This window comes from Halichoeres trimaculatus, unplaced genomic scaffold (assembly GCF_033239565.1).
Source record: "Halichoeres trimaculatus isolate MK-OKI-2021-1 unplaced genomic scaffold, fHalTri1.1 fHalTri1_scaffold_7, whole genome shotgun sequence".
NCBI lineage: Eukaryota > Metazoa > Chordata > Actinopteri > Labriformes > Labridae > Halichoeres > Halichoeres trimaculatus.
The window spans coordinates 24,882,441-24,904,703 of NW_027437185.1; the positions used below are offsets into that span (position 1 = coordinate 24,882,441).

At 40.5% G+C, this 22,263-nt stretch overlaps 2 protein-coding genes across 5 annotated transcripts; one reads left to right on the plus strand and one right to left on the minus strand.

The window, feature by feature from the left end:
- Positions 1 to 799: 799 nt before the first annotated feature.
- On the minus strand, positions 800 to 5,470 carry arl13a (ADP-ribosylation factor-like 13A). The gene is made up of 10 exons (XM_074674842.1): positions 5,427 to 5,470; positions 4,132 to 4,248; positions 3,800 to 3,870; positions 3,457 to 3,709; positions 3,244 to 3,349; positions 2,962 to 3,167; positions 2,763 to 2,871; positions 1,502 to 1,772; positions 1,310 to 1,426; positions 800 to 1,214 (listed from the first exon to the last, which is right to left on the minus strand). Exons 1-10 carry the CDS (start codon positions 5,444 to 5,446, stop codon positions 1,153 to 1,155), a joined length of 1,332 nt encoding a protein of 443 aa, XP_074530943.1. The 5' UTR covers positions 5,447 to 5,470; the 3' UTR covers positions 800 to 1,152.
- Positions 5,471 to 7,953: 2,483 nt separating this feature from the next.
- On the plus strand, positions 7,954 to 22,024 carry xkrx (XK related X-linked). 4 transcript variants are annotated; one of them, XM_074674875.1, is made up of 5 exons: positions 7,954 to 8,018; positions 9,370 to 9,486; positions 10,886 to 11,867; positions 19,883 to 20,142; positions 20,361 to 22,024. In XM_074674875.1, the coding sequence occupies exons 3-5, from the start codon at positions 11,512 to 11,514 to the stop codon at positions 21,218 to 21,220; spliced, it is 1,476 nt and encodes a 491-aa protein (XP_074530976.1). In that variant the 5' UTR covers positions 7,954 to 8,018; positions 9,370 to 9,486; positions 10,886 to 11,511; the 3' UTR covers positions 21,221 to 22,024. The 4 variants fall into 4 exon arrangements, with proteins under 4 accessions (XP_074530976.1, XP_074530978.1, XP_074530977.1 ...); XM_074674876.1 differs by lacking the exon at positions 7,954 to 8,018 and adding an exon at positions 8,105 to 8,297; XM_074674877.1 differs by lacking the exon at positions 9,370 to 9,486 and having other exon boundaries at positions 7,975 to 8,018.
- Positions 22,025 to 22,263: the final 239 nt, after the last annotated feature.

The window sequence follows — 22,263 nt, forward strand, 5'->3', positions numbered from 1 at the left end:
AGATAAGATATTAATATCTTATTATTATTCTCTAATTAGAGAGTTTTAGAGGTGCTGGCAAAGTGTTCTTTAGACTACTTGATCAAGTTTGTCAGTCTCTCAGCTACTTTGATTCTTTATCAGGTAAGCTAGCAAGAAACAATAGCATCATTAGGCAAAATAAAAATAAAGATAACTGGTAGGCCTATGGATATTATTATTCAAGTTTTCTGGTTTCCTGAAATTTAGAGGGTTTAAATTTCTGATTTTGGTCCGAAGGTATTCGGCAAACTGTCATGATTTGATTTTTACCAGTTTCAGAAACCCTCAAAAGCAAAGTACAGCACTATGGGCCTGCAATGGTGAGACCTATGAATAAAACCTGATTTAAACAGGAGCTGTTCCAATTGGTATTTATAAAATAAGCTGTAACACTATAGATACACTGTAGTTTAAACATATCTGATATAATGGATCACAAATTCACCATTTGGTAAAGCATTTGCAAGGAACATTCACTTTAACTCGACTAAACACCTAGGTTGTGCTCATCTTTAGTCGTTTTAGCACTTTGGGACGCTAATTCACTCCAGGACAGTACAGTCAGCACTGATGAAAGTGAGAAATCAGCCAAGCCAAAAGCTTCTGTAAAAAATCTAAAATCTGTTGAACCGTCTGTTTAATAGTTTGTCCAGATATATAAGAAAGTATCTATGATGGTAAAAACAATTGAGAGGCGTGATAAAGAAGTGGAAAAATTTTATTTCACATCAGCAACGTCTCACATTCCAACAGTGCATTTTCTATGACGGGGAGTGCTTAAAGAATGATAAAAAATAACGACATGGATGAATATAAAGAAAACACACCTTAATAGTTTGGCCAGATACACAGTTTTGTATTTTACTTTCAAAACATTACTATTCTTTGATGTAAGTCACATCTTTATTTTCAGTCATTAAAGTTTCTGCTATTGAATATTTATGCAGGCATGCCCTTCATTACTCAGTGGAATTTATTCCAAAGGTTCAGGACTCAGCTCTGAGGTCTACAGACAGTGATTAAGACAAAGAACTTAAGAAAAGGTACACAAAGAAAGATATGACCAGCTGTGTAGGGATGTAGTTTGACCAGTACACCTCTGCTGTCGACCACATCCTCACACCCAGGTTTTCACTCTGCCTGTCCCTGATCCTGACGTTCCTTCAGAGCCAGTATTGCTTTTCGGTAAAGATCTATCAGAAGACAAGGTCATCGTTTTTTAAAATGAAGCTGTCATTTCATTGCCATGGTGTTTGATTTTGAGATGAAAGGAGTGGATGAGGCTCACCAAAGGTAGCAGACAGGTCCACAGGTTGAGAGTATGCCTCAGACATCTCCTCTGTATTGATTTTGTTTTTCCTTTTCACTTTTACAACTTTCTTCTTCTTCCTCTTTTCCCCTTTGGCTGGAGAGAAGATAAAGACATTTTTAGATATCAGTTAGAAAACAAGATTAAAAGACAATTAAGACTGATTTCTACCTTTGAGCGGCTTCTCCTCATTCTCAGGTGATTCTGGCACATCCAGAGTCTCCTCCTTCACCTTCGGTTTACGCCTTGATTTGTCTTTTTTCTGAGGAATCAGGGCACTGTTGGCTTTCTCTCTGTGACCCAAGGTGTCTTGCTCTCCTTCATTACTGTTACCCTCATCTTCATCCTCATTGTTTGCTGCTTCTTGATCTTTTTCACATTCCTTGACCTTAACTGGCATCTTCTTTTTCTTGGTAGCCAGCTTCTTTTTAATAGATGTTTCCTGGAAATAAAAACACAGAAAACCATTTCGGCATTTTAATAATCAAAGGACTAATTCAAGCTAAGAGTAAACGGTTCAATTGATGATGGTGGAATACTGCATAGTTGCAGACCTTGTGGTTGGTCATAATGTTAAGCCATTGTTGACAGCCAGAGCAAACTGTATCTCAGTTTTTGAGGTAGCAGGCTGTGAGTTTTGTACTAGGCTTCTATTTATAAAGTTATTACACAACTGCAATTGAAGCTAAAAATGGTTTGGACATAATTTGTTACTATGGTTTTAAAATGGTCTGAAAATTTCCTATGTCTGAGTGCTTTGGCCTTTTTCTTCCAGTAGTACATAAACTGGAATTTTCAAGATCTGGAAAATTATTATTGCTCATAGTATAGAGGAATTAGCAGTTTAAAGAAGAGAACTAAAAGCAAAAAACGTTTTTGTTTTTATTTTGTTTTGTTTTGTTTTTTTGTTTAGTGAGACAGCAACTGTTTTTGGTGGAAAGCACAGTGTCTCAGCTCTTTGTCAGCGTTGGATTTTTATTTATTTATTTATTTATTTTTTAATTGGGCAAAACTCTAGGAGTGACGTATTCAGAAGCCATTTTGCACTTCTGGGATATTTCTGATGTTTTGCTCTGCATCACATGCTTGGGATTACCAAAATGAACCATACATTACGAAAAAGCAAATTCTTTGGTTTCCAATTCCTTTCGAGGTTTTCTGATTGAACAAACAGTGACAGAGTTATGGTAATAACTGTTTGACCAAGGTATATAGCACTCATAACCCATTCTTGCTATAGATACAGGGCTAACAGACCCAGTGTGGAGTGATGAAGCTCAGAATAATCTGACACAACATCCTCATCCCACATATAAACCCTTGCTTTGAGTGTTTCTACCAAGGTTGTCATGTAAGCAAGGTATATGTCTTGTAGTAAGACTGTATGGTTGGGTGGTTGTATCAACAGACTTCAGAGAAGTGATTTCCTAACCTTTGGCAGCATGCTTCGAATAGGTTGCAGCTTCCCTTCACCCTTGGGATTTTTCTCCCTCTCTTTGGGACGATGAACTTGTCGAAGATCTGACTTGCTGGATCTTGTTCTGAGGTAAGAAAAACGTCCAAGTAGTACATCATGTTCAGGTTTTTCAGATTGCATGATGTATTTCCAGGAGTGACACGTCTTCTCTTACCGTTCTGCTTTGGTTTTTCTGCGGATTTTCTCTGTTTTCCATGTCTTTTCCTTCTCCCTTGGTTCCAGAGGTCTCCTGCTGTCCTGGGCTACACGTGTGCACAGCTCAGGGTAATCCAGACACACAGCACGCAGCAACCAGCGAAGGCCTCGCAGGGTCTTTCTGTCTGACCAGCGTCGCAGGTCCATTAAGGCTGAGCAAGGCTCCTACAAGAGAGAGGTATTTCTGGTATGTTCAATGTGTTTTTTATTAGTGTAGCATCATTTATGGATCATTACTTACAATATGGCAAAGAGAGCGGCTCTGGTTGACCAGATTCTCCAGAGACAGGATCTCAATCAGCTCACTTCCCAGAAAAGCATTCATTTTATCCTGTTTGTTGGCCAGCCTAAAAAAGACAAGGCCATTCACAGTTATCAGCCACCAGAGGGTGCTGTTTATATTTCAGACAGGTTCTTGTAATGTACTTTCATATATGAAGTTAAATATAATTACACTAAAAGAGGTTTTCCTGCCACTCTGGGTTGCTTCAGCAGCTCAGCAAGATTTTCCTTGACTTCTTTTATCCGCTGCCTGTCACTGGAGTCCACCACGAAGATGATCCCATGGGCCTCCCCACTTAGCTCCCTCCAGACCCCTCTCGATTCCACTGACCCTCCAACATCCAGCAGGTTGACCAGGTAGTTCTCCACCCTGAGCTCATGTCTGACGCAGCCCTGGGTTGGTCCTGCTTCAACGCCATGAGGGACTAAAACAACAGAGTGGGAACACTTCATTTTACATGTTTCTTCTTTTGGCACTTGAAGGTATAGATACATTTTGCATACTACTGATTTACCTCTTAACATCCCTCTGATGGAGGATGTTTTTCCTGCTTTGTCAAGACCAACTACAAGAATGGTGACTTTCCTAGAGAGATGAGACGAAATTACAGTATAATTATTAGTAAAAAATAATGAGTTGGTACGAAAACCACGCCTCAAAATAAACATCAGTAGTAAAAATGTACAAAATCATAAAATAGCTTAAGTTTCAGTGTTCAAGAATTCCGCTGATAACAAAAGTGAAGAGTTCTTAAGAATCTGAGCAATAATAAGGAAACAAGAGGTATTAGAGGTATTAATACAGAATACAATACAAAAGAAGAAATAAACATCTGCACATTTGTACCTGATTGGCTCCTGTATTTTGGAGACCCAGGTGCAGCAGTTGCTCAACAGGTTGAACATGTTTTCTTGCAGTGAGATAGGTGAGCACAGCGGCCACCATCTTCTCTGGAACTGGTACCTGCAGACAGATGGTCAGCTCTGGTATAACTCACAAACATTCACACAAAATTACAGCTGATAGCTTGAGTCACTGTGGGGTGGCCAGCAGCTTCACCACATGGATACTCTGTGTCTTGTGCAGGCTTAAGAGACTTTTACAGATGGTGAGACATCCAGGCATTGCTTAGACTGCCATGTGTCTCTCCCTGCCTTCCCAGACTCTAAAATTAGCTCGCTATCATTCTGTTCATGCTTATTTCCTTCAGCTTCTTTGATCAATCATCAATTTGAATCACGAGCAATGCGTTTTCCTCTGCAATCTAGCTTAAACATGATCATTTTCTTACATTTTTCTCAGTAACCAGTCCAAGTTTCTTCTCATGCAGAGCGGATAATGATCTGCCAGCTCAGAAAAGGCTTTCTTCCACATCTGATAAGAATTGCTCGCTAGCTGTGCAATACAGCAGCAGGTATGTCTCAGACAGTCAGGCCATATGCTAAAAAAATACCAGCAGATCTTCACTTCTTTGTCCAGGGCATCTGCTGAGGCTGCGTAATCTGCTCAAGTCACTTTAGAATGGCCTGCTTTCAGTGATGTCAACAGGCTGACCCATTTTATTTTGGCTGTAGGAGTCGGTCAGGTAATTACCATACCTTGAAGTTTAAGTAAGGACGCGTTTCCTTGTTTGATACAGCATCGGAAAACTCAAGTGAATGCAAATGCACAACAGCAGCAGTCAGGAAGGGCACAAGACGTGCTCTGCATTGAAGTTTCCATGTAAATGATTTATGTGATGCTGAGATTTTCATTTTTCAATGTCAAAGTTTTAAGTTTAGCTGATCACCATATGTCAACATAAACTGAGTTAGTAAAATGGGATAAAAAAATATGATGCAAAAAGATGAGCTGGAGAAATTGTGAAAACAGTTCAATAAAAACAACAAAAGAGAATCACTTGAAATAATGTGTTTCTTTTGCTTAACCAAAAAGGTTAAACCACAGGTCTGAACCTAAAATGCAATGACCAAACAGCACAAACACACGTGTAGTAAAACACAATGAAACAGAACAGCGAGGTTCAAACTCAGCAGACACTTAACCAGTATTCTGCATTACTGATTGACTAAATAAATGCCCATGTTTGCCAAGACGAATGCATTTCTGTTTATACAGGAAGAAACTGTTTGAATACTTACAGAAGAAGATCTACGTCCATGCATTTGTTTAGGTGCTGCACTCTGTAAACATCTTGTACCCATCAGCTTCAAATCTAATCAGGCTCACACTAAGCTTTTGGTCACCCCATGTGGGAAGGAGGTGGTATTGGTACTTCAACCAATCACAGAGTCTCTTTGGCTAAATGCTAATCCCATTGGATGGTATGGTCCTTCTTTGATGAGTCAAAAAGGTGCACACATCCGCCCACAACTACTATATGTGTCTCATGGTGTGATTTGTGACGTGCTGTGATCTTAGCGTGTTGAAGTCTGAAGGAGTCACCTGAAGACAATTGGACCGTTTTAGACAGCACAAGTTTAGTCACTCAAGGAGATGATGACATCATAACTTTGGTGATGGGCAAATGCTGTCATGCCAGTGAAAGGAAGGCTGAGATGATCTTTCCTGGACCATGAGGGTGTGGAATAATGCAGAGATTAAGCAATTTAACATACAAAGTATAGGATGAGTAAAAAAACAAATACACGCATTACTTCTGTGCTGTTTGAAAGAATTATGAAAAAGAACATTATATCAAATCACCTTTTTCAATCATCAAACTTTTTGGAGCTTTTTTTTTTTTTTTTTTTTTTTGGTTTTGTTGAATCTATTTTGCACAATGACATCTACATTTAAACCCATTCATTAGATATATATTAGATATGATGATGTTGCAGGCTAAAAATAAACAGACTTACTCTACATCTTTTGGGGAGTTAAAATGAATTAATAAATTAGCATCAATTAAAAAAAAAATTAAAACAAAAAAGTTAAAGATATTAAAATAGAAATGTGCAGACCAATTAACTTGTCAGTGTCAAAACTTTGAAAGAAAACAGGTATTGAAATGTGTAAACAAGATGGGTCTTATAAAAGTGTTATTGTAAAAGAAAACAACAGGAAAAAGTATTTTGAAATATTTGATTAAAAGGTCATTTTAATAACTGTCTCTACAAGGTCATCTAACTGTCAGGTGCATCAGAGGTTCTTAGGTCAGGTTAACACATTGCATAACAATGTAATCATAGACTGTAATACAATGATTCAATTAAGCCAGTCACACACATTTTGTAGAGAAACACCACTAGATGGCGCCACATTCTCAGAATGTATTTTCTCTGACAGACACTACTGGGAATCTGAAGTCAATGAAATATACATGATTGAGTTGTGTTATAGTCTAGTCTAGCATGACTTGTGAAAAAATCGTTAAATCATAACTAAGCTTATCAATTTGTTTTCCTTCCCCCTCCATGACTCTAAATATTTTTTATTTAAGTCTGAATGAGGAGAATGAATAGACTGGACAAAGGATCAGAGCTTCTGCTGATGATATTAAACTATAAATTTGTCCTGGAGCAATGGTTTGTGTGCAGGCTGATCTCATTATGTCATTACAGCGGCGTCCAATCAGACTTTGCCCTCCTCTGCTGAGTGGACTCATCCTAGACTGACCACAGCCCTGTGTCAGCTGACACACATAGACACACACTCACACGCCATACCACACCACACACCACACACATTGCACAAACAGCAGCAGCTGAGGACCACACCCCCATCTACTCCGTCTCTACATAGCAAACATGTTTCACAGACCCCCGACTGCTGAATTTGCAATCTGGGATACTGTCAACCTACTTCACAGCTTCTGCTGTATCATGTTGACGTCAATCCATTGGCTTTTCTGAAGCAGAAGATTGATTAAAATGTGAAGAAAATAACCTACAGAGAGACTTGACCTGGTTAAATATTGAGGTTTAAAACAGTTAAGTGGGTAGCTTGACCCTATCCGAAAGAAGGTAAATGTTTTTCATTTTTGTTAGAATTAAGTGAAATGAACATTATCCATTTCAAGTAAACATGCTTTTAAATCAAAAGGCCTTAAACGCACCAGAATATAACAGGCATTTTAGTTCCATGAAGAGCGGTTAGGGCAATGTCACTAGATTGGGCCTGTTTTCACAGCATTTGGTGGATTTTGAGAAAATATTCTGGAGATAGTATAGATTGACCAAAAAAGTATGGTTAGATCACAGTATTGTTCCACTGTGTGACTGACTTCATGATTGTATCTGTCTCAGGTAACAGACTAAAAAATGATTATTGGGTGTGTGTGTGACAGTGAAATGATAGATCTACACGTGGAGGTTGGCAGGTTATTGAGAGATGGCCTGAATAATTTTACAGTGAGTTGGATTAAGGTGCTTGGTTGTTCACATTTCATGCTGGTATTGGATAACTGGCTCATTGGTTGCCATCTTTGTTGCTATTGGATTTTATTGATGCAATCTTTGAGGGGGGGCTGATTACCCCTTTTTCTTCATCTAGCATATAATATATTTTAACGGTTTTAGCATGAGTTTCTAGAAAAATTGAGATGCGGTCTCTTTCGTGGAGGGCGGGTTTTACATTGTGCTTGGACTGGAAACTGACAGATCTGGCAACCATGGTTAGGGATGGTAACTGAAAGTCAGATGAGCCAAATGATCTCGATCACATTTACGAGCCCATCACGTGAGGGCATAAAAAAGAAGAGGGATCCAAATGCTGCAATATCCCCACACATGGTAAGATCTATGGGTAAGATCGGTCATTGACTTTGTAGACTTAAAGAAATGTGGATACTGATACTGTGTTTCGATTTCACCTTTAATTTGATTTGGTGGGGAACCCTTTAAGGCAGCAAGGAGGTCGGACTCTAGACACGTTTTAATGTTCACAGTAAAATTTGAATTATGTCCAATAATTGACGTGTAACGTCATTGCTAACGGTTCAACGGTTGCTCTGAGTTTCATCCATGGCAGCAATTAGCAAGATGTCCAAAGTAACTGAGCCTAACACAGAGGTAAGCAAACACAAAGTGATGGGGTCGTTTCCTATTTTTCACTAAGGTTAATCAAACAAAACTGAGTTACTCGGAATTTGTTGCCCTTGGACCATACAAAGCTAGCTGTTTCTCCATGCTGTCATTCTGTATGCTAGGCTATGCTAATCAACGACCTTTGTGCCCTTATGTCAAAGTTGCAAACATAAATGAAAGTGATGTGATCTTTGATTTCAAGTTGTTAACTGAAAAGGTCCACAAAATGTAGACCTGTCTCTTTAAGGAAACAAAGGCAGGGCCCTTTCAAAGAATTTCATACACAAACGAATGAGCATCCTCTCACTGACCTGATTAACTGGCATCATTATGCCCAGGGCATGACTGGAGATAACATTTCCGTCTTCCATTTCCTTCTACTCCACACAGCACACAGACTCTAATGTCTGAACCCACTGATCCACGCCACTTCTTCACCAAACACATGAATTAGCAATGACAACTTTCATTTCCATGCAACCTGCCATAGTGATGACAGCTTTAGGTTGGAGCTCATCTGGAAGAAGAAGGGATATGAAGGGTATAACTTTGTTTTCATTTTAAAGCAAAATGGAGGTTATTTAAGATAATTTTTCATGTTGGCAAGAATGTTTATGATTGCAAAAGTAGTTGTTTCAATTTTAGTAGTTTTTTTCTCTATCCATACATCATTGTCCTGTTTTGCATAATCTACCTGGGTATTTGGCCCCTTAGTTGAACACAGATAATGAACCCCAGGGTCAATTTAGTTCTGGGGATTGTTTTATCAGGTAATAAAGTTCCTGGACCCCATGGACAAAAGGCAGCTTTAGGAGCAGGTTTTTCCTCTTTTGCATAAGTGGTGAGAAAACAATAAACTAATCCCCCACCCACTGTTTGGAAACAGAGTGTGTTGTCTAGAATAAAACTTTATTTGTCATTGCAACAAGTACAATAAAATTGCAAATAATTGGTATCTTTAACATGTGTGGTTGTATCTGTTGCTGTATCTGTGGAGATAGCGTAAAGTTTTATTTGGGATTCTGCCTGTGTTTGTGTACAATGTGTTCACCCACAGGTCACCACAACAAGGATAAGTCCAGCCTGCTGGTGGAAACTAAAAATGGAAGTGCAGAGAAACTGATCCCTCTATGCACACCCTCTCCAGTGCTTCCATTTGGACAGGACAAATACTGTATGCAACAAAAACCGCTGAGTATTTGTTTCACAGAACCAGTGGTCCAGAGACTATGAAATGAACAAAGTCAATCATAATATTAGAGATAGTACAAGGAGGAAGTAGGAGTTGTTTTGATAGTAGTTACATTATTTCTTGACATTTCCATTGAATGTATCCAAAATGTGGACCTCAAAATACTTTTAAAAAGCACAGGATATGCTGACACAATTTTTTCTATCACGATTGAATTTGATACCATTGTTTCTATTTAAGTTTGACCTTTCAGTCTTTTTTATTTCGTCCTCTTTTGTATTGTTCTCAAGGTTAGATGTAATTACTGATGACATATTATGTTCGCAGCTTGCTAGCTTGAATTTGTGAAAAGTCTAGAAACAGCTTGCCAGGCTGTAACCATACACTGGTTTTTAAACAACCAGAAGAGACTCCACTTAGTTTAATGCAAATGACAAATACAACAGTCAAACATATAAACTCTTAGAGGTTGTAATTTTCACTTTTAAGCGCTATAAAAAGTGAGACATAGGAGACAATAAGTAAACATGATATATGTTTGAAGGCAATTTAACGTCGCTGCTCAACAAAGGTAGGTTATTCCCTCCTGATTCCACTGCTTTTGGCTCATATGCTAACCACTGCTGGCTTCAATTTTATTTGTCCAGTAATCTGGATGAAATAGTGCTGATATTCCTCTCCTTTTGATATATTTTCAATTTTTTTATAGATTGACTTTTGTAATAGATTGATTTATGTCATTAAGAAAACAAAGGTGGTTTTTTCATGACAATGGGCACCAATTTTTATAAGGAAAATTGGCTATGTTTTTTCCCCAAAGAAAAAAAGTAAACAAAATAAACAAAAATGCATGTTACCAAATAAAATGAAGTAAGAATGTAATTAGGCATGTCTTCATAAGGCGTTTGGATACCTTTAGTCCTGTGTTGAAAATTATTCAATGTTATCTTTTGTATCAGGGACTTTTTTGTGCATAAGGTCTTTCTCAAAGTTTCTGTCATGGTATTAGTCATGGGTGTTAGAAGAATTTGACTGTTAGACTGGCACACCTTTACTTGCACTTTGAACTTTCTTTTGTTGCAGTTTATACCAGTCTAGTATGTTTATTTGAGTATTGTAATCTATTTCTGTCACAGCTGTACAGTGCAGTGTAAACATGGGATAAAGCATGTAAACAAATCAGTGTCCTCCATGAAAAAAATGCTAGTAGCTGTGCAGAAGTTCAACATGCAGCATATTATTTTTTTTTTTTCTATGTTTAGTTTTTATTGTGGTGCAGTTGAAATAACTTTTCCTGCCGATTTTCTGTTTAAAACTTTCGATTTAGACGTGCCTAGGCATTGTTCTCTAAACTTTGTCTCTAATCTCTCTTAATTTGAAGGCCACCTCCCCATTATTTCCGGTATCGCCCTGCGTGTGTGGGTGTGACTTGACGCAGCTGTGGCACTGACAGCATTGGAAAGCCTGAAAACACGACTAGCAGGCACTCACAGAAGTATGCCGACAGAGACACCCGGACCTCCCACAGCCTGCAGTCAGACTCCACAGCTGCAGGTGTGTCTTTTTACGAGCAACAATACGATCACCCTAACTTTAGCAACAGATAACACGGGAGTAAGAACGACGACTGTTGGCTGAAGTTGTGTTTTGACGGCAGGGTATGAACTTTCCCCGATTCTCGCCCACTGACGGTGCAGAATCAGCCTGATTTCACTGCGGACAGTGGGGTGGTTTCCTCTCTAGTACGCTGGCTGGTGACGCCACGTAAGAAGATACAGTAGACATTACAGCGAAAGCTTGACGGAGTGTGAGTTTCGCCGATTTGGAAGTTGTGCCACAATGTGAAGCCGGCGATGATCAACTTGGTGGAGAGTTGGGAGAGAAGACGAATCAGAGGAAATCGTTTTTGAAAGTCATGTTTTCTGAGAGCGATCCGGCGGGACGAGCTCAGTTTGTCGTCTTTTAACGTGCCTCGCAGCGTGCCACTCAATCAAACCAGATAAAACAATGTGCGAAGTCGCCATGGAGGAGCAGGAGAGGGAGATATCAGACATAGACCCGCTGGAGTGCCCCTCAGTGGCAGAGAATGGAGTCATGGTGGTGATGAATCACAGGCGGGTCCATGCCCCACTCAGCGTGGTACTGGCCACCCTGCTGTACTGTGCTGAGTTCATCACGGCCGCGGTGCTCAGCAGCAGGTACCACAAAACCGACGATGTCATCTGGATGGGCTTCACCATCACCTTCATGCTGCTGCCAGCCATGCTCATCCAGCTGACGCTCACATTCATCCACAGAGACCTGGGCAGGGACCGGCCTCTGGTGCTCCTCCTGCACCTGCTACTGCTTGGCCCTATCATTAGGTAGGTGAGATCAGGGGGTGCAGCAGGAGGGCAAGGGAAGGGCTTATGACTGTTCATTTCAAAACAAAACTGTTTATTTTTAATATCCAGGTAGCTTATCTAAATATTTGCAAAATCATACGCTAGTGTATATTAAAGCTCTTGAAAGTCATGCTTTCATACTGCCAGATTTATGACAGAAAGTTTTTAAATTTTTAATTCTTGTCTCATTAAAAGCTCTTTAAGCCATGATCTGCAAGGATGAGCAGTTAGTATAATTTCTTGGCAAAATAAATCCTTTAAAAGCAATAATAATACCTATTGTCTGCTGCTTCTAGTTTCCTAAAGGAAAATGTGACCTGATATTTATCTCTGCTGTAAAAGTATTAGACAAATGAATCAAATCAATGAGAATCATAACAGGCATTGTCATTTTCATCATACTGAAGAAAGAAACAGCTGGTTGACAGATGTATTGTCATGATCAGAGATTAATGAAAGCACCTGTACATAACAGTCACATCAGGATCTCCCTTTTTACTGTACAAAACTAAGAGAAAATAAAAAACAAAGCCTAGTATTTATCCTGACATAGTATGATCCAAAGTCTTTAGCACTCATCCAAACCCATGTTTCCCACCCTGACATTTGGTTTTGTGAAGAAACTTTGGCGCAGCTTGCACATACTCAAAGTTAGCTCTTCTGTTCATCGCACTTCATGAGCTTCGAAAAGTAAATGTAAAACTATTTCTTCTCTTCAGACAGCTTTCCATCATACCAGATGTTCAACATTCACTTAGCAGTTAGCTGCAAAGAACAGAATCAATGCCAAGTGACTGAAAGCAGCCTGCAGGAATGTTAGGACCGAATAATTTACTACAGCAGGCAAAGGTTGTCAAGATTTTTTGACACTCTGATACTTTTAATACAACAAACCTTGAGACTGTTAAGAACTGAAGCTATTAAAGCTCATGAAAAAAAACAGGTCTACAAAACATTTTATATTAAAGCTGCTGTAATGGAGAGAGAAAGCAGCTGAAGTTTAGTCACATAGAAAAAAGTGAACAGAGTGACCACTACTAATGAAAACAAAGCAGTGAAACAGAGAACAAGATGTCATGCTTAAGTGTGTCATTTGTTGGTCTTTAATGACTTGTTGGGGATAGAAAAATGATGGCCTACTGCAGACAGTTCGCTGACTGGATCTGACTTCCTGTGTTTAGACTACAAAAAGCAGGAACAATAAGTTTTGTTGCTAGAAAAACATTAGATATCTTTATAAAATGGCTTTTTGATTTTTTTTCAATGACAACTGGCATCAGAAAATATGATAAATAACAAAAGCAAAACAAAGCCTTGGTACACATACTGCATCTGATCTATTAAAACAGAGTACAGCTTTGAATTTTTACTAAACCGGTCAAAGTGAAATCTGATCAAGCATTAAACAATGTGTCTGGAAGGGCTGTTTTTTTTTATCTGTGATGGACTCAGGCATGCAGAAGTAGGTGTTGAAGTTTCAGCACTTAAGAGTAAGCCCGTCAGTCATCTTACTGAGAGCGAAGGCCACGGGGGAGAGAGAAAAGATGGAGGCGTTATATCTGAAAAGAGTATTTTACCTTCAGTTGGATACATTCTTCTAATAGGCAGAAAGTAAGAACAAACATTCTGAAGGTAGTCTGCCAGGATAGCAGCGATAAATTTTGCACACACATAAAAAAATAACTAAAACTAAAGAAATGACAGCAAAAACAAGCAACATTTTAAGTTAAATAAAGTACTTCTGATAGCGTGAAAGCATTATGGTATCTTTGATGTAAATAGTCATGTAGCGTGGACTCAGAGCTGCAGATTTAGTCATTATCTGAATCACACTCCAGATGGAGCGCCTGTCTAGTGAGAAGAAGAGACAGAACATAACAACCTCACACATCCTCCCAACTGTTCAATATCCACGGTCTTAAATTATAAGAAGCTTTTACTTCAGAGAGCTTTGAAGTCTTTCAAAACATGGTTTGAACATGTCTTCTTGGTCACAGTGGACCCCCCTGACCCTCCCCCACTGACTTTAAAACAGGTTGGTCAATGAATCTGCTGAGCTGGCACCCTCCCTACTTACACATCCTTCATGTTTAGAAGGCTTCTCACCTGGGTGCTCAGGATTACAGCACCTGAAGGCCTGCTGTGTTTCAACCAGTCAGTCCACTGATCAGGCTGGGTTTTCTCAGGAGAGAGGAGGGGGGAGAAGATTTTTGCAGTGAAACTTTCTAGGAAAAAAAGGCTTCGTATATTCTTTGAAATGACAGCAATGGAAAAGAGTGGAATGTGACAGTTTGAAATCCTGATCTTTAAACAAGTGATTAAGTCAAAAGTCAAGAGAAATTTAGGTTTAATTTAATTATTCCTGTTGAGAGAAGTGTTTGGTTTGAAGGCGGCTGGTTTGCACTTAAGTGTCGGTTAAGCTCAGGTCAGAGACCTGTTTGGCAAACTGTGACTCACAAGTCAGAATGAAGGCGGAGACTCAGCCCTCTGAAATTCAAATGTACACTTGATACTCTCTCTGAACTTTGATACGACGATACCAGCCCGCCCTGGGGTGCTGCCCCGAATTTATTGTACAATAAGAGCGAAATGAAAAGGCGTGTTGCTTTTACAAGGCAGGAAATTCAGCTTTGTCTTCAGCGCTCTGTGGAGGTGAGCCACTGGAAGCATTCTTTGCAGGATGAGTGTTACTGAAAGTTGAAAATGACATTATTTGTGGCTTAACTGTTGCTGCAAACCAAATCAAAAAACATGTCCTTTAACAGCAGTTTGAAGACAGAACACTGATGAAAAACAGATACACACAAAGATCTAAGGAACATACAGACAACACTGTCACTTATGCTATTCTGGAGAGAGGAAGGGATCTTATCCTCAGTGCTGAGCTTATAGTTTTGGACTGAGATTATCTGCTCAGTACTGTTAAGAATGAAAACATACTGATATTCAGACTACACCCAGGACAACACAACACAAAGTATTCACCAGGAGGCTGGATGTTTCTTTTAAAGCCGCAGCGCTTCCTGCAGATCTCAGTTCCCACAGTTAACTGGACCAAGGTCGGACACAGTGCTAAAATTATCTATGTACACATTGGAGATACTGCCACACATGTCATTGACCACCTGCAGCTCCAGTCTATTTCAATCTGTAGTGAAAGGGTTAGAGTGCCAGCACTCACGGTCTGTCCACCGAGGACAGTTTTGCATGATGTGATTTTTTCCTTTTCAGCAAACACACAAATATCTGCAGTTGCTTTAAGAAGTGTTGCAGATAAATTAATCAATCTTTTTTGTTGTAAATGATGCCTGAAACATTGTGCATGATATGCGTCTTAATCTTTTTTAAAAAGTTGGTCAGAAATGGTCTTTTATTTTGGAAGATGGAGTAGCCTGGTGTTTGCATCACTGACTTGTTCTCAGAGCTAGACCAGACAGATAGTTGGCTGACTCAAGTTAAACAAAACAGTGTTGTTGGCCCAATCCCAGTCTCCACCCTTAAGCCTGACCATTAAACCCTCTTGGAATTAAAGGCACAGTGTGTGGAAATGAAAATATTAGGCACTATTATTCAGATTCTTGAAACACTCCTCTACAAACCTCTCCCAGGGGTGACGCATCATCACCAGCTTTTTAGAGGACGAGCAGCTCCTGTGATACATGATAAGTGTGATCATTAGTCAAGTTTTAACCACAAATGTAAACGAATATAAATCATTTTTACTGTGGGCTGCTGTAGAATCATGGCGCCGCAAGACAACAGCATTTTTAGCCACTGTGCCCCTTGTTTAAAAGGCTCGATTTAAGTTCGCGAATTCAAACCTGTTTTTACATTCAGGTGATTATATACAAATTTAACCAAATCTAATATTGTATTCCATTCTCATCTAGTATTGTCTGTCAGATGCAGCTAAAACTACACATTGTACCTTTAAATCAGGGCAGGCATGCAGTGAGTAAGTGCTGGGAATGGAATAAAGCCACCCTTCTGGATCAGCCTCTGATCATACAGCTGGACATTTAAGAAAACTTCTCAGACTATAATAGTGTTTTGCAAGATGCTAACACTTACAGGTTTAACCTCAAAGCTGATTTTGTCCCCATTTGTTTCTGTTCTTGGTTTTGTCAGTTTGACAGTGAAGAATAGGAAAGTAACTCTATAAAGTCTGCCGGTATGTGAACTGACCAAAAAAGGTGCAATTTTATTGACATCCTGATGTACTTGACTACTTTTTGAGAGACAGATTTGAGAAAGTACCTCAGATCTGTGAGTGTTGAAAGGTGTTGGATTGGAATTTGGTTCAAGTTAAAATACTCTGCTAATCATATACTGTGTTTTGGGTCCCCAGTAAGTATATCCATGGATTAATTTAAATATAGTATTTGTATGTTGTATACAAGTTGTCTACATTTAGTTTGATAAACAGCCTTGGACGATGTTACGTCGGCATCAGTTGGCATGAAGGACTACAAATCAAGATGTGACGAATAAAGAGGAACTGAGTAAGCAGATCTCTGGAGCCAGCTCCTATCTCTGTGTCAGGCTGGTGACCTGAGGCTACATCAACAGCTACTAATGTAACCTCAACTCACTTTGGTCACACTGTGTGGTGTTGAGTTGCATTCTGGGCCTTGTAGGCACAGAGGCTGAACAGAGACTGAACAGAGAGGAAAACATGGAGGAAACAATACAATTTGTAGGTGCGCTGCAAAGATTTTGAATTTTTTTTTTTTATAGATGTTATAAGGTGTAATGCTAGATCAAAGGAGAACCCTTTTATGAGTCTCAAGGTTCATTTGTTTGAGCCGAAAAGCATAAAACAGTTTAGTTATACAACAAGAAAGAGTTTACAACAATGCTGTCCGGCCTCAAGCCAAATACATGTGTCTATCAGTTATGATAACCACGCTGCCATTAAAGAAGGGGTATTGTGCTTTCTGCTTGATATAAAGTAACAATGTCGGATGCTCATACTAAAAGTGGTTAAACTGCTCGTGGGTAAACTCCATATTAACATTGGGTAGGAATCCCTGAGTCTGTCTTTAAACTTCATAAAAAGGTCTTTCCTAAAAAAAGAAGCATGAAATCTGACTTGCTGAAATGATGAGGTTGTTATGTAAGTGTTTATTGACACATTGGAAGGGCGGGCCTCGAACGCCAAGATCTCCGAAGTTCTGCCCAAAACAGGTTTCCAAAGGACTGACCAATCAGAAAAAGGGGGCTTGTTGAGCAAGGAGCCTTAAAGAGACAGTGGCTGAATGCGTGTTCTTAGAAGATACATCTTGCCAGAGCTGTAATGGTCAAAATATTATTTTTGGGAGTTAGAGGTATTAGTTGATTGGATTTTCCTCAGGAGAACATCAATGAGGACAAAATCATTGACATCCATTAACTATAAGGAAGTCCCAGTCCAGACTCCTCACTGTAAAGTATGTGTGTACAGTCATGTTGTTAGCATAGCTTAACTGTCCACAGACTTCAGTAAGCTGCCAAAACCAAAAGCAGCTGTTATCATCCAGCAGCGCGCACCTTTTTATGATCCCGAGCACATCTTTCCCCACCCGAAGAATGCTTTCATGGTGACGGTGATTTATACCAGCCCAGACCCATGAAACAGCTCCTGATATAATGCAGCTCTGCTTGCTGCACGTCTTGTGTGAGCTTTGTGGTTGCTTCTTGCATTTTTTTGTGTCTGATTTACTGAGCTGAACATCTCTGAGAAATGCTTTTAATGTGGCGGTAAGACCAGGAAACCAACACAAGAATTGGTATTACAGGACAGGTCGCTCTGCTTTTTTCAGCGTCTTCTTATTGCATTCTGTGCTGATGTAAACAGATCACCTCAGCTGCTGCTTGGCTCAGAGGGAGGCTTCCTGTGTGACTCAGGGATGTGCAATTGCTAATCTTGTTTCTGTGTTGCATTCAAACACCAGTTTAAAGCAACCTTCTTTAACATATATTGCTGTTTTTAATCATTCAGAGTCGAGTTTTGGTAGTTTTGAAGCTAATGAGAATAAAAAGTGATAGATTCCAAAGAGCCAATATGCAAACTTTGAGGCTGGGGTCGGGTTCACAGCAGGTCGGACTCCTGTCTCAACTTGTCTCCTTCAGTATTTGATCCTGAAGCAGGGACAGAAACTCCATAATTACTATGTCAACTTGGACCAGTCTGAGCATGCAGCACTGCTTGTTTTGGGACTCTGTGTTTGAATATCTCTCCTGTCTGTTAGTGAGTGTAATGGGCCTGATGGTGAAATCCCAAGTGACCAAAACAAGCTGATCTTGCTAAAGAACTATTGGAAGAATTTCCTGAATGCTCTGCCGCCCTTTAATCAGAAAGAGTCGATATTTAAGTTGTTGACGGATTCTTTTGAGGTCTTTTTGAAAGCTGTTCCTTTTCTTTCACGTGTTGTTCATTGCACCATTCTGCTGTGTTTCACCATGAGAAAGCAGATCGCATGTTTGGACTACAAACACAGAGCAGAAGCCTGTGTTTCCTTTTATAAATCTATAAGCTGCTCCTCTGGAAGTCAGCGTATTGATTCTGTCTGCTAATGCATTCATCTGTGCTGCTTTTCCTTTTCCCCTAAGTGAAAGTCAGTCTGCCTCTCGGTTGCTTTACAGAATAGTAAGTGCACTAAGTGCTGGCTCCAGTTCAGTACCGCCAAACTGCCTCCTCAGCCTGATGTGCCGCCAGATTTCCAGGGAAAGATGTCAGTAAATCAGGTTTTTGTCGCTCTCTTTACACAGACTGAAACTGAGTGACCTCATGTGCCTGCTGCTGGAGTGAATATGGTGTGTGCTGGTTCAGAGATAAGAGTATGTGTCCTAATAATGCTGACATTTCCCCTGCCAGGCTGTAATGTTTGGGTCAGACAGAGTTCAGGGGCATGTGTGATGCCTGGCACTGCTCCCTGTTTGCACTGTCATAGAAATGCAGTGTCCCAACGAGCTGCAGTTGAAACAACTGATCCTGAAAATTTCTGACTGACTCCTGAGTGTCAGAACAGCACATTGTCGACCGGTGAAGGAATGGATTTGTGTAGAACTGTTGATACCGTGAGTCTAAAAGTCCAAAGTTGGAGAGTTGGGAGTGAAGTTAGCATTCCAGCAGAGTGTTGTGAGACTTAGAGCTCGGGCGGGAATCCTTAGAGAAGGGAGGGTTTGTTTTTCTGTCAGCTGCAGATGTGCTTGCACTGTGGGTCAATCACAAGCTTCATTCAGGGTTAATCACGCTGACATTTCGCTGCAGGCGAGTGGAAACCTTGCACTTCCAGTTTAGGTAGTTTCCTTGTTGCAACACGCTCATTTGGCTCAGAATAACTGAGAATTGTTTGTGTCATTGTGCCCTCATCCTTTCCTTTTGAATTGTTAGTTTTCAACGTTGAAACCGATACATTTACTTAAACCAAACACAAGGGAAAGCGATCAAACTTCTTACATGGACACTTCTTGCAGTGACAACATGTTTTTCCTTCTTGAATAGAATTTATTTCCTCAGCTGAGGCTGAAGACAGGGAGCATTTACCTTGCAAACATTAAGAGAACCACACCCAGAGACTCACAGTGCATGCATTAAGGCCTCTGGGTTGTGTGATTTCCTGTCTTGAGGCTGCCCTCTGGTGGTTTTTCAGTGTTGTTTATGTTTGCGTAGCCGTGATTTACAAAGAAAGATTTGGTGATGATTGATTTCTTACCCTAAAGAATATTTCTGAGATTATCCATGTGTTAGTGCAATTACTATGCAAATTTCTTCAGTAAAAACAAGCTTCAGTTTCAAACTCAGGCTTCCTTTTGCTCTGTTTTAGCTTTTTATACCGCTTTTATTGTAAAATACCACTTAAATTTTCACATTATTTCTGTTATTTTGATGTTATAAAGTAAAACGACACATTTTCCCATAGTGGTGATTCAAATCTAACAATGCACTGCCCCCTATTGGTGGAAAATATAACTACACTCTCTCACACCAACTCCTTTTCCTGCCTCTTCAGGTGTATCGAGGCTCTAGTGGTCTACTTCAGGGCAGGTAGCAGAGAGGAACCGTATGTCACCATCTCCAGGAAGATCCACCTGAAGAAGGGGCAGAAGTTACCCATCGAGCTGGAAATCGGCCAATCAGAGCGGATCCTGGCTACACACAGAAATGCCTTCAAACGTACAGCGGTCATCCAGGCTTTTCTGGGCTCCACACCTCAACTGACGCTGCAGCTATACGCCGCTATCCAGGAGAAATACATGCTACCTGTGAGATGTAAGGATGAGAAAGGGGTCAGGGGTCATGTTCCTGTTCTGGCAAGTGAAAATCATGCAAAACTTTACTCTGTGGCATCCTGATTTTAAATTGACCCGATAACTTAAGCTTGAAGTTTAGAAAATGTGACTCATTGACATAAATTAAATTAACTATTAAAGCAAGTTTTGAGTTATGTAACGGTAGCCCTAACTCAAATATGATGTTTGTTTTGGCAGTGGCCCTGATGATCATCACCCTGATCTCCATCACTTACGGCGCACTCGTGTGCAGTGTTCTTGCCATCCAGATCCGCTATGATGACTACAAAGTGCGTTTGCGCCCTGCAGCCTACCTGTGCATGATCGTGTGGAGGGGGCTTGAGATCGCCACCCGTATCACAGCCCTGGTCCTCTTCAGCACGGCGCTCACACACTGGGTGATCCTCGTCGGCCTGGTTAACCTGCTCTTCTTCTTCTTCCTCCCCTGGGCCGAGTTCTGGCACAAGAGGGGCTCGTTGGCAAAGGATGTGGAGAAAAACTTCTCGAAGCTCGGCACCATAATAGTGCTGTTCATGTTCACGCTGCTCTACGCCTGCATCAACGTCTTCTGCTGGTCGGCCGTGCAGCTTGACCTCACTCACAAGGAGCTCATCGAGAGGAAGCAGCGCTGGGATCGCCTCGCCCTCTACTACTTCGGACGCTTCTTGGAGAACTTCCTCCTCATCACGCTGTGGTACTTCTACAAATCAGACTTCTACGAGTATGTGTGCGCGCCGTTGCTGGTGGTGCAGCTGCTCATTGGGTACAGCCTGGCTGTGCTGTTCATGTTGCTCTTCTATCAGTTCTGCCACCCTTGCAGACGCCTTTTTAAGTACAACGTCCACGACTGTCTGCACTGCGTCTGCTGCTTTAGAGGGAGACAGAGGGGGACAGAACGAAAGCCGCAGGGCTCGTACTCAAATGCTGGCACCTTGGTGCTGGTGCCAGAAGAACCAATGGAGCTGCTAAATCCTGACAACTCAGAAACCCCTGACCTCACCCAGCAGCTGGGAGAGCGGGAGACGGCTATTGTTGATGACATTATGGAAGCAGCTTGAGGAGAGCTTAAAGAGGAAGGAAACTAACATATTCTGTTATGTAAAAATGCATCCAAGATGCTGCAGGTTGCATATGTGAACAAGTTTTTGAGTCTTTCAACACAAAAACCACTGTGATTGTATGTTTCTGAGCTAGTGATGTGATGCATTAGAGGACAAATGTTTGCAAATGTGCACAACTAACTACTCATTCAGGCTTCTAAGATGGATGTAGGACATCCCTCTGTAGCATGCTGCACACTTTGGGCCCCTGCAATACTAAAGAATGTAGCATGGAGAGATACGCAGCGATGCACAAAGCAGCAGGTCACGCACAGGAGGACTGAACCAGGTGTGCTGGAAATGTGCCAAAGTGTGTCCGAGGAGCCCTGAAAGACTGAGCGGGACTCCCCCAGTATTCCTCCTCTCAGGGTTACCCCCCTCCTCTCCTTGCACATGCTTACATCAGCACTAAACTGAGTCTTTAAAAAAAGAAGCAGAAGGGTAAAAAAAGGTCAGAAGAAGAATTTATCTTCCTCATACCCGGACTGCAGGGATGAATGCCTTGTGTTGTTCACTGTCCAGCCTGGCTGCCTTGGTTGGAAAAAAAAAAAAAACAGGTCCTGGTTCAGCCTTTAGAAAATATCAGGTGTTTGTCTCTAAAAAAACAACCTTAAAGACGATAATTTGTGAATAAAACTGCCACTGAATGAGCTTTTACTTTATCAAAGTGCTGTCACAGCTGTCTGTACGTTAAGTCGTGTTCATTTGGTGCCTTAACTACTGCTGTTTTACTTGAATAAAATAAAATGATCTAATGTCCAACTCAGCCATATTTCTTTTTTTTATTATTAAATCATAAAATAAGATTACTCACTTCTTCCAGTCACACACAATAAAGCATTATTTCTGAATAAGTGCCTCATATTTCAGCAGGTAAAAATTTCCTTCATGGTGTAACTTCCTCATTCCTGTGTGCCCATACTTGTTTTTCCAGCAGGTAGGGAATGTGGTCATCCCACTCCAAAAGGGAAACCTCTCCTATAAACTTGATCATTAGCGCG

Excerpts from the sequence above, each read along its gene's own strand:
- arl13a (XM_074674842.1), bottom strand. The coding sequence starts at position 5,446 with ATGGACGTAGATCTTCTTCT. Across the intron at positions 3,168-3,243 it reads GCCGCTCTCTTTGCCATATT|GAGCCTTGCTCAGCCTTAAT; the intron begins GTAAGTAATGAT and ends TCTCTCTTGTAG. Across the intron at positions 1,427-1,501 it reads TGAGGAGAAGCCGCTCAAAG|CCAAAGGGGAAAAGAGGAAG; the intron begins GTAGAAATCAGT and ends TCTTCTCTCCAG.
- xkrx (XM_074674875.1), top strand. The coding sequence starts at position 11,512 with ATGTGCGAAGTCGCCATGGAGGAGCAGGAGAGGGAGATATCAGACATA. Across the intron at positions 11,868-19,882 it reads CTGCTTGGCCCTATCATTAG|GTGTATCGAGGCTCTAGTGG; the intron begins GTAGGTGAGATC and ends CTGCCTCTTCAG. Across the intron at positions 20,143-20,360 it reads ATACATGCTACCTGTGAGAT|TGGCCCTGATGATCATCACC; the intron begins GTAAGGATGAGA and ends TTGTTTTGGCAG.